The 11,133-nt window shown below is 44.5% G+C and overlaps 1 protein-coding gene across 1 annotated transcript in view; it reads right to left on the minus strand.

The window, feature by feature from the left end:
• The window catches only part of npas3 (neuronal PAS domain protein 3), a 367,303-nt gene extending 357,661 nt beyond the window's left edge, over window positions 1–9,642 (minus strand). The window contains exon 1 of the mRNA XM_085342617.1: window positions 9,452–9,642. Within this exon, the coding sequence (XP_085198743.1) occupies window positions 9,452–9,642 (191 nt within the window). The remainder of the gene's footprint in view (window positions 1–9,451) is intronic.
• Between the last annotated feature and the right edge of the window lie 1,491 nt (window positions 9,643–11,133).

Genomic DNA, 11,133 nt, shown 5'->3' on the forward strand with positions numbered 1-11,133 from the left:
AGAGTGCCTTGTGAAGAGGTGTCATGCCTGTTTTTGGTAAGCTTTACAGACCAGTTGGAAATCATTGCTGAGTAGTAAATCTGTGCCAACAATACTGCTATGGGTTTGGTTAGGTGTGCATATATCTATCTATCTATCTATCTATCTATCTATCTATCTATCTATCTATCTATATATATATATATATATATATATATATATATATATATATATATATATATTCCTTATATAAGGGAAAAAGAAAGAAAAGGATTGGACATCTTGAAGAATAATCTGGGTTTGTGCATGTTGCCAAAATTATGGGGACGTTTGATATCATGGTTAGGTTAAAAGGATGTGCTTTGGGTTTGACGAGTTGTCATTTCCAACTCGTCACATAGGCACACTGACTCTTGTTCAGCTATCACCCAGTCACCATTTCTTTCACTAAAGCCGAACACCATTAGCATGCTTATCCAACACACGGGGATACCCTTTTAATGTCATTTTCCCAAGTTCATGACAACCCACAGAAGTTCTTATTCTGAGGTCTAGAGGTGATGCAATCTCAGGACCTTAACCCTCAAACCAAGATTTGTAGGCCTTTATTTTTTTACTATTTCTTTTACTTTTATTTTAACTGTACATTTACAGCCCCTATTTGGTTAGAGTTGGGCACTTTCAACTGCATAAGTAACTTTAGGAAAAAGAATTCTCACTGATCAACATTTGGTTGCCACAAATACACATCGTTGTTACCATGGCGTCTAGTTCAGATGCTGGACTCGAATTTCACTTACAACTACGTACAAGTACTGTTTCCTGGAGAGTCAGCGTCTGAAAAACTGTAACTGAGAACAGGTTGTAAGTTTAGAGTACAGTCATGCCGAGCTTCTTTATCAATGCTTTTGATTGTTTAGAAATTTAAATCTCTCTGCTGTACTAACGTCTGATGCTATTTAGGCCCATCCATTGGCACCAACCTCCTCCTTACTCATGCTTGGGCTTCAACACGAGCATGAGTACATGAAACAAGAATTCACTGAAATATCTGATGCTATCATGTCTCGTTCAGGTTACAGTCTTCCCTACAAAATTTTCTTTTTAAATTTTTACCTTTTTTAGTCTATTTTTTCCAAACCTTGCTCCCAAAACCATAAATATATCATTTCCCCTCCTTACTGATTTTAATGTCCACCTCTTTTCTGCTTTTCTTCTCTCCCCATGACTTTCTCTCCCTCACCGTTGCTTCTGTTCTCCTCTCCATCATCTTTCCATCATCTTCCTCTCCAGAGCCACTGTAGTGTACTGATAGTGGGAGCACTTGTGCAGTCGGCTATGAAGTCTGTCCTCCTCCTTCTCCTCATACGTCTATCCTCACTTCCTTCCTCCTGATCCCTCTCTCTCTCTACCTGAAAATTAATTTGGTCTCCTCGAGATGCCTATCGGTGCTGAAATGCCCCCAGAAATAGATCCACAAACAGCGGCTCAGCCAAAACTCTGCTACCTGACAGCTTTTAGCAGGAATACTACTGGATGGATGGGTGGGGGGAGGGGAGCAGATGGAGAGATGAACGGAGGGACGGATAGATGGATGTAGACAGGGAGTAAATGGTAGGACCATGGGGCGTTAGTGGGAGGAATGGATTGATGACGACAGAAATTAATAGATGGATTACCTACAAATTTCTACACTTTATTGCCTAAACAAACCATCCGTTTTTAGATTGATTTCCTTCCTTCTAGGCAATCATTTCTTTCTGTTCATTTCTATGAAAATCAGCTCTCGGAGGCTCGAAAACCTGCTGCGGAGAGACATAATTCATCACAATAAAAGATTTAATCACCATTTTTCCATCCATGTTGGGGCATCATCACATGGTGCAGTAACACAGAAGCAGATTCAAAGACCCCTTTGGGTACCTTCAAAGACACATCTGAGACTTGAGAGTTGGGGGCCAAACAATAAGTTAATCCATGACAACTAAAAAGAAAAAACTAGAGTTGTAAAAGTCCAGCTGTCAGTCAGAAGCACCTCAATATCACATCTTCCACCAGGAAAGTTTCCTTAGTAAGTATCTTTAATGGTAGCTGGGTAACGTTGCAGACAACCTGACAAAGGGAAAGACTTTTATTTTTATATTTATTACCTGCTTGCCCGCTTGGAGTAGACATGGCCAGTTGGTGCCTTACAGTGGTGACAAATTGGAGGGTACGCTACATTTACTGAGATCCTTGCCTACATGCTCTGATGTTAAAATATCAAGTAATATCATGTGATGTTGACCCTCGTATGAAGATGGAGACTTGCATAATAATAGGTATGAGAAGTAATGCAAACTCTGAAATAGCCAGTGATGGACAAAGTCTCCTCGATGCTAGCACCGCCGCAGCAACATTTGGCTTTCTTGCCCAAAACAGACACAAGCAGGTGGTGATAAACTCATGAAATCCAGCAGTTAGCGTCAGAACAAAGTTTTAATCAGGATGCCCGGCAGGTAAATCTGACTAGGTTTTCAACAAGCAGAAAGCTGTGATGTCGTTTTTCTTCTTCTTCTTTGGAGAAGAGGATTAAAAAAAATCCAGCCTCGTGGAAGAAATCACAAACTTTAACCTGACTAAATAGTTAGACCTTTGTACAGTCTCAATGTGTTTTACAAAAGGTTTTTTGTCTTTCTCTCATTACGACCCAAGAGGATCAGGAGGCTCTTTTTTTTATATGAAACTGATCTCCATCACTAATCTACAAAATAACTGGGCTGTTATTGCAATTTTCTTTTTGGTTTTTAAATAAGAAAAAAAATTCAGTTGTTGTGGAAACCATTTCACTAATTCGCTAATCTCATTTGAGCTTCTGAGTTTCTCATCTCCTCGGGTCACAAAGGGAAGCACAAACTCCCGGTGCATGTGTGCAGCAGAGTTTCAACCTCAGCATGTGAGGAGAAAACCTGAGGTATGAAACAAGTCTTACTCTCAGCAACAAGACAATAAGACAGCAACAACTTTGTTCCATCAAGCTGGAGCTTCCTGCCTCTTCATGTCGAGAGAAATTAAAGGATAAAAGCTCTCGGTAACAGAATCAGGGAAAATGAAGCTTGGACAGCAGCGCGGTGCAATTTCAGCTCTATACATTTGACGTCTGACCCTTCCGCCTGGTTTCTGCTCTTTAACGGCACACATATGCAAATAACCTGCTGTTAATCTGCAGTTCAGCACTGACCTTATACCCCTGACTTTAGGTCGCTGAATCCAGTGTATTATGCTCACCTGCATCTGGTGTTAACTGTAAGAGTTCCTTCTTGTGTTGTTCACTCTGGATAAGAGCATCAGCTAAATGGTTTTCGTGCTTACACTCCTCAGGCTTTCAGGAGAAAATGAAACTACAATTTAAAGGTCTGTATACCAACTTCAGGGCATCTTCAGTCATGCTGCAGTTCAGATGTAGATGAGGAGTGAAACGCTTTGATTCAGTACGGCTCAGCAACACCGTCACAGCAGCTGTGCGATGGTGCTTTTGCTCCTGTGCTGCTCAGGTTTGTCTGGGCTCGTTCTGCAAAGACGCCACCAAACAAGAATTTTGTCAGTTTTGCGATCACTCACTATGGAGGCTGAGAATTTGCTCAAACAAACTGTGCAGTGGCCGAGACAAAAGCTGTCACTGTTTTGCATGAAACCGTGCTATAATCTGACTATCTTCCAGGGAAGCAAACAGGATATACAACCTCTAGATAGTTGTTACACTGAATCTTAGGGCATTTATGTCTGTTTATAGCAATTTAAACACAACGGTCCTCAAGCACCTACGTCCAGTAACACACAAGGCCACATTCCTTAAATGAAAAGGCTCAAATGATAACAAGAGAATTCCTTCGCTTCACGTTTCAGCTGCTCATCAGTCTGCCACAAACGCAGTGGATGCTGTCATGTGGATGAACGAACACTCCACTAAAATAAATCTGACTCAAATCAGGGAGCTGTGTCTGGCTGCATCAAAGCACTGACTTTCAGCAGGCAATCCAAAACGTGTGAAAGACAAAAAGATATAGAATTAAAAACTTTCCTTAAGATTTGGTAAACATTCAAACCCTCACTAACATTTCTCTGAGTATGCATTTTTATTTTCGTCGGCTGCAGTTTTGTCAGAACAGGTGGTGCTGATGGTGAAAGAAGAAAACCAGCGACGCACCGACGCAGGAAAGGGCCGGTCAAGGAGCGGACAACCTCTGCAAGCTGGAACAAAGTGATCTGCTTTGCAACAAAAGACATTACTGTTGAGTTTACAAAGAAAAATTATAACAATAACAATAATAAAACACCAACTGCTTTTCATCACCCTCTATTCACATTCACCTGCCACATCCTTTCAAACTGAAAACAACAAACAGACCATAAAAACAGAGAGAGAGAAATTGCACAAAAGCTTCTAGTAAACACATGCTCTTGTCCTGTTGGGGTGATCATACTTCTAGCTCTGGTTTCTTGTTAACACAGACAGTACTGCAACATACAACACCGCGTTCCCTGTTCATCCCTGTGATACACTGATTCACTGCCACAAAGGCTTCTGAAATTAAAACACAACAGAACTGAGCAGACGCGTAGGTTACATTTAATTGCTTGCCATCCCAAATTCAACAGGTATAAAAAAGGGGGAAAAATGTAGATTTCCATAGAGAACATGACACCACCATGCATCACACACTGAATAAAATACAAGGAGTAAGCATGTAATTACTGGCCAGCCTTGAAGCAGCGGTTACAAAGAAGCTATAGCAGATACACCAACAAGAACTGTGTTCCTCTGTAAAAGATCAGCTTTGACATTTGAAAGCATGGTGGATATAACAATATTAACAGCAGATTAAAGAAGACATACACACAAATTTAAACATGTCAACAAAAATTCAACCTTAAAAATCAGAGCAGGTGAATCGCCTTTGAGGTCACGTACAGGTGTGCTTTGTGTGACTTGAACAGGTGAGTCCATGTACATCCCTCCACATTAAAGATCACTGGCAATTCTTCAGTGACACACGCGCGCGCGCACTAGTGTTGGAGTAGTAGAATTGGCCACAAACGCACACACATGCACGTTCGGTTGCACATGTTTTCCACGACACAACGCACACACCTTCCTTGCTCGGAGCATCAACACACTGCATGGCTTCCTAACATGCACGTGCACCTTTAGGCATAGAAACACACACACGAGTCAGAGCAAAGACAGTCATCTGTTTCCCTGAGAGTCAGCCAACCGACCTGTTACCCAGCAGCCACACGCCTCTTCGTCTGACACACACACACACACACAGAGGCGCGCACGCGGGCACGCACAACTCGACTCTCCTCTGGAAAGGGTAACAGCGTTCCTCCTGACACCTCCAGCCTCAGAATAAAACGCAAAGCGACACGGAACAGCCAGCCGGGCTGCCGGTCTGCGTGCAGCTGTAAACATGCATTGAAGGAGAAGTGTGTGAGGGAACAAAAATCCAAGCCCCGTTACCGTTCTCTCCGCGTCGGGTCCTGCTGGATGCTCGGCTTGGTGGGCGCCATCTTCCTACAACAATTATTTGATTTCTTACTTTCTCTCTTTTCTTTTCTTTTTTTTCCCTCTTCTCAGATTTTTGTGGACGCGGAGCGGCGGCGGTGCGCTGCGCCCTGACAGCAATGCGTCATGGTCGGTGTGTTAAGACAAAGCCATGTCCGTGTGTGTATGTGTGTGTGTGTATCTGTGTGTGAGTGAGAGAGAAAACGTGTGACTGTGTGTATGTGTGGTGTCAGCAGCCGTGCGCGATTGCGCGTGCGTCTAATGCTTGTCTCGCTCTCTCTCCCCGCCGCCGCTCAGGAGCGTGGAAACAACGGGTGGTGGAGGCGAAGGCAGGGACGGGGCTGCAGCAGCAGCAGCAGAGGCATGCCGAGCGGAGTGAGGGGGGAACCCGGGGTGGATGCCTCTCAGATCACCGCCGTCTCTCCCCTCCTCGTCCTTCTGTCTCTCTCCACGCACGCACAGCTTCGGCTTTTTTGGCACCACAGAGGAATTTCCCGCTTGCGCTCCGGAGGAAGAAAGGAAGGAAGGAAGGAAAAAACAGAGGCAAACAGAGGCGTCAATTCTTTACATTCTCGCCGCCACTGCAGCGCCTGTATCCCCGTCAAAATCCCCGCGGAGGAGCGTCTCTCGCCGGTCAGAGTGTGTGTGGCTTTCGGAGCATTTTCCCTCCTCTGGCTGCTGACAGGAAAAAAGGACAGCACACATCTCCGGTATTTTCTCCAGCCCCGGCGCAACAACGCCACTCTGTTGCAGTTGGAGTCTGTGTGTGTGTGTGTGTGTGTGTGTGTGTGTGTGTGTGTGTGTGTGTGTGTGTGTGTGTGTGTGTGTGTGTGTGTGTGTGTGCGTGCGTGTGTTTATTTATTTTTTTCATTTCCTCCTGTATACAGGTTGCCCTGTGGGTTAATTATCAAAAAATTTTTACCACCTAAATAAATTTTTAAAAATGTAATAAAAAAAGAAGAAAAGAGAAAAGCACGAGACGTTGAGTGGAAAGAATGATGGGTGATTTACTTGGATTGTTTCCCTGTAAATCAGATCTGCACACCTCCACCCTCCACCCCCTTCACCTGGCTTCCTTCACTGTCAGTAATAAACACATCACGGCAAATGTCTCACTTCAAAATCCCAACTCAGCTTGTTGTTTTCGTTTGTTTTTTGATATAAAAATAAATCAGCAGTTTCCTGGTCATCTGACGAGTCTCTGTCATGATTTTGATATTGAGTTTGCGAGCCTCTAAATTGAAACAAAGTCCCCTTCTCCATCTTCTTCGACTAAATAAATCAAATAACCTGCTCGGTTTTTTTCTTTTTCTATTTTTCGTATTTCAGGTTACTGAAATATATTTGCCTCCAGGCTTTGATGTTTGCGCGTCAGCAAATGGCTCATTATCGTCCAACAGAAACTACCTTTTACTTCTTCTTTCCCCTCTTTCATTCATTCATTTAAATTCCACCGTTTTCAGTGTATAATTCATTGTAATCTAATCGCTGTGCTGTGTGATTAACCCCCTGGCTGCAGCCCTAGAAGCTGAAAAAGCCTCCCTCTCTATACCAATGACCTGTCAAGGTCAAAGGCATGCTGGGTATTCTCCACACAAACACGGGGTTACAGGCGGCGCAGTGGCAGAAAATAAAGACTGAAGATGGGGGAACCGTGACCTCCAGCCGGCGATCGTCGGGAGCTGTGAGCCGTTAGTGCCCATGTGCACTAACGGATTCTTAGAAGACCTGAACGTGTGCGCGCTTCATTTTCACCACTTTTAAGAGCCGCTGCTGTGATTTACGGTAAAAAAAAAAAAAAAAAAAAAAAAATGTAGTTGCAGTTTCGTATCAGAGCTCAGGTCTCAGTAACCAGAGGTTGGTTTTTTTTGTTACTTCGTCTCTGGCTCCCAGTTTATCCAGATGTGATTTAAAAAGCTGCTTCAAAGTAACATTTTCTTTTGATCACGCCAAAACCGGAAAGGTCACAGATCTGACCCTCATCAGTACACCTTCACAGCGCCCTAAAGTGAGCTTACTTCGTTCAAACAGCATAATCTTGATAAAGATAGAAATATAGAGATATTTTAGAATAAACACATTTATTCTATGGGTGTTGGTTTCGTGTAGATTGAGGGTCGAGTTTTACTCTAGCTGTGTGGCCACTTTGCGCCAGACCAGGTCCCGAGCGTTCGCTCTTTTCTTTGAGGTTTGGCTGCTCCTTCTCTCCCCGTCTCAGCCCTGCTTACTGAGAGCTGTCAAACGGAGGCGACGTGGATAATGGAGCGTAATGTATAAACATATTAGCTCCCAGCTGTTGGTGGAGGGAAACATTATGTATGGAGAGAGGGAAGAGGGGCAGCTCGGTGAAAAGACACTGCGTCTGAAGAAAAGCTGAGCCTCTGCGGCCGTTACAGACACAAACACTCAAAATGGGCCCCATGTGCCAAACTGGCCCTTCCCAAACTGAGGTCTTAGGGGCCTCAAAGGTCCTTGAGGAGTTCAAACAGGCCCCCAGCTGCCGATGACGACACAGTTAAATTACAGCAGGTTTTATGTCAGTGGAAATGATGCGAGAACGTGCCACGCCACTACTCTAATCCCTTCAACTGTGGACACAAACAGTCCACTGCCCAAAATCCTCCCTTATGGGGGTCTGAGGTCTATGTGCGCCCAGACGCTTTGCTTTAAATAACAATACAGCCCTTATTCGCCTTGTATTTGTTGCTTTAGAGGGCTGAGACACTCTCAGTGCACTCGGAGAGGCCCCTGCAGTGATTTATGTCCTGTTTGCTCCCCACAGCTTTTAGACTTTACACACACATACGCACACAGAGCTATGCCCCATAATGTGGAGAGATTGTCCGGTAATAAGGCAAGAGTGTGCGTGTGTTGGGGTGTGTTTCTGCCCCCTGTGGCTCCAGATGATTAGAAAAAACAACCCTACTGAGTGGCCGGACAGGGAGGCAATCATTTAGATTCAGAGTAGAGGGGGGAAATAAGGGAGGGGGGGGATAGGGGGCTATGACTGAAGTGAATTGTCACAAGAGAGCAGGTTGGATTCATGACCAGCTGGAAAACATTCAGCACGTTTTTGTTTTTCCTGATATAATCCAATATGTTTTCGCTGTTATTAGCAGGACATCATCCCCAGTTTTCCATTGAATTACCTCGACTTTATTCCAGAAGTCGTGTTTTAATACTTGAACCTCATTCCTGAAAATAATTTTTCACTAAATCTCTGCAACCTCATTCCTCCGTTTCTTCCACTGCTGCTCCATCCTCTCTGTCTTTGCTGAGTGCACATATTTTTATACTTTTCTTCACAAATTTGCTTTGAAACACAAAAAATAATCCCAAAACAAACTGTGGATATTGACCTTAATCCTCTTATGTGGCATTAAAGTCACAATATTCCTCTTTTGCTTGTGGATTTGATGGAATAATTGAAAAGGAACGGCAACTAACTGAGAAAATATTTATCCCAACGTATTCACTCAAAGAATAAAAAAAAATCCTCTCCATCTAGTTTTACACATTTCAAATGAGTTTCGTGTATTCTGGGGTTATAGGTGATTTTCACAGGTTTGATTTAAAATCTCAACTGACGATGAAGTTTTGCTTCATGATACCTTAAAAAACGACTTCAAAAATACTAAACCAAAAAGTGTCCACTGAGTTAGAGATGCCCAAGTGTGCCTGAACATAAAACATCCCACGAAGGGGAAAATGATTGATTTCAATAGATGTTAGTAGGTTTAAATACTTTTATCGCAGTCAAATCAATTATAGGAGCACTGAGGAGCGGAGATCTCTCCGCAAGGCCACTTTGATACAAGTATGTTTAGTTTCGATGTGTTACTTTTCCAAGATTTCTTTTCAACTCCCTTCCCATCCTACGCTGACTCCGCTACAGGTCGTTAATCCTGTAGATTTCCCACATACCTTTGTTGGTAGGCGGTGATTCCCTGCACGCTCTGCGGGGTCCCGTTCGTGGCTCCGGGTACCGGCACGGGCACCCGACCCACCGGGGGTCCGGTCACCATCCCCCCTCCGCCGCCTCCTCCTCCAGCTCCGGTTCCTCCGGCCGCCGAAGCCGTCACCTGGACGCTGAAATCCGGGAAGATCCTGATCATGGTCCCCGTCGTCTCCGATGCGCTCCCGCTTCTCTACTTTAACAACCTCCTCCGGCGCTTTCTCCCAACACAGACCAGTCACCGAATACTGGGATCAATGGGATCAATGGATGTATTGATTCAGCAATTAAAGATAAACAACAAGTTTCTTTTTGTTGATTTGTCTTCTTCTTCTTTTTCCTCCTCTCTTTCTAACCTTTGAAAATAACTCTCAAGAAAATCCGGATCACGGTGCGTAAAACAGTCACAATTCAGTGAATCATTAGATAGCTGAGAAGAGTGAGTGTATAAAGCGCAAAGACAAAATATAATAAACCTTTTCCTTAATTGTTTCCTCTTCTTTCTCCTCCTCTCGGCTTTATCCTTGAGAAATAACCCGTGTGCTGCTCCGGATCATGGTCCCGGAGTGCGCGCAGTCTGCCTCTTCTCTTTCCACCTGCTCAGCAATCAGCGGGATCGGTGGATGTAAGAGGTGATTATTTCACCGACTGGAGACCGGCGGACAGCCGTGTTTGTGCTGCTGTCTGCCGGTGCAGGAGCTCCGGACTCTCCTCTCTCTCACGCGGGCACCGCCGCCGGCATCCCGTCCCCCGGCTCTCCTCCGCCGGGTGTGTGCCGGTTGGTCTTGTGAGTGTTGTGGGAAGAGCAGACCTGAAGTGGAGCAGTCAGTCTGTCAGCCAGTGAGCGCGCGGCTCTCAGCAGCACGAGCTCTGCAATGACATTGGTGTAATACAGTGATACAGCAGCGGCGGCGGCGGAGGCAGCGCCAAAGTATGTGTCGGTATGTCGGCGAGAGCCTGCGTGTGTGTGCGCGCGCGTTTGCACTTGTGTGTGTTGTCCTCTGCGCCCCACTCACACACGCACATACAGAGAGAGAGGGGGGGGGGGGGGGGGGAGAGAGGGAGAGAGAGAGAGGGAGAGGGAGAGAGGGCTGTTTGTTCAGCAGGACGGCATTTCCCCTGGCTTTATTGTGTAGAGTAACTGAGAATCAGTTTCCTGGACTTTTATTTTAAGTCGGTTTGATTTGGAGCATTTTGTTTATTCCAACAGTCTTTCGGAGCATTTTTTTTAATGTGTTCAAACGTATAAAAGTAAAAAGGTCTTTAAAGTAAAACAGAACCGTTTTAAAGATTGTTATTGCCTTTGAAAAGTTAAAAAAAAAAACGTCTTTAAAGAAAAAAAGACAAGCTTCACCGTGCGTAAAGCCAAAAACTCCCCACTTCACTCAACAAAATAATTTAAAGCACCACATTTGAACTGAGGATACAAAAGTGGATACAAGATGTATCCAGACTTCAGGACGTTCACTTTTCCCCGTGCTGTGTGTGTGTATCAGCTTACTCTGGGAATTGAGACGAAATAGTGCGGGTTTCTGTGCCCAAAAAGACGCAAGAGCTGCGAAGCCCGAAGAGTCTCTTTAAGTGCAAATAAAGGAGCTGTGCTTGAGCGAAGTGTTTTGTCATCATCAGGTGTCTGTGCGAAAGTGCGTTG

The sequence above is a fragment of the Diplotaxodon limnothrissa genome, linkage group LG19 (genome assembly GCF_057381915.1).
Source record: "Diplotaxodon limnothrissa isolate DT_005_m linkage group LG19, D_limnothrissa_male_GT1.1, whole genome shotgun sequence".
In the NCBI taxonomy this organism is placed as follows: Eukaryota; Metazoa; Chordata; class Actinopteri; order Cichliformes; family Cichlidae; genus Diplotaxodon; species Diplotaxodon limnothrissa.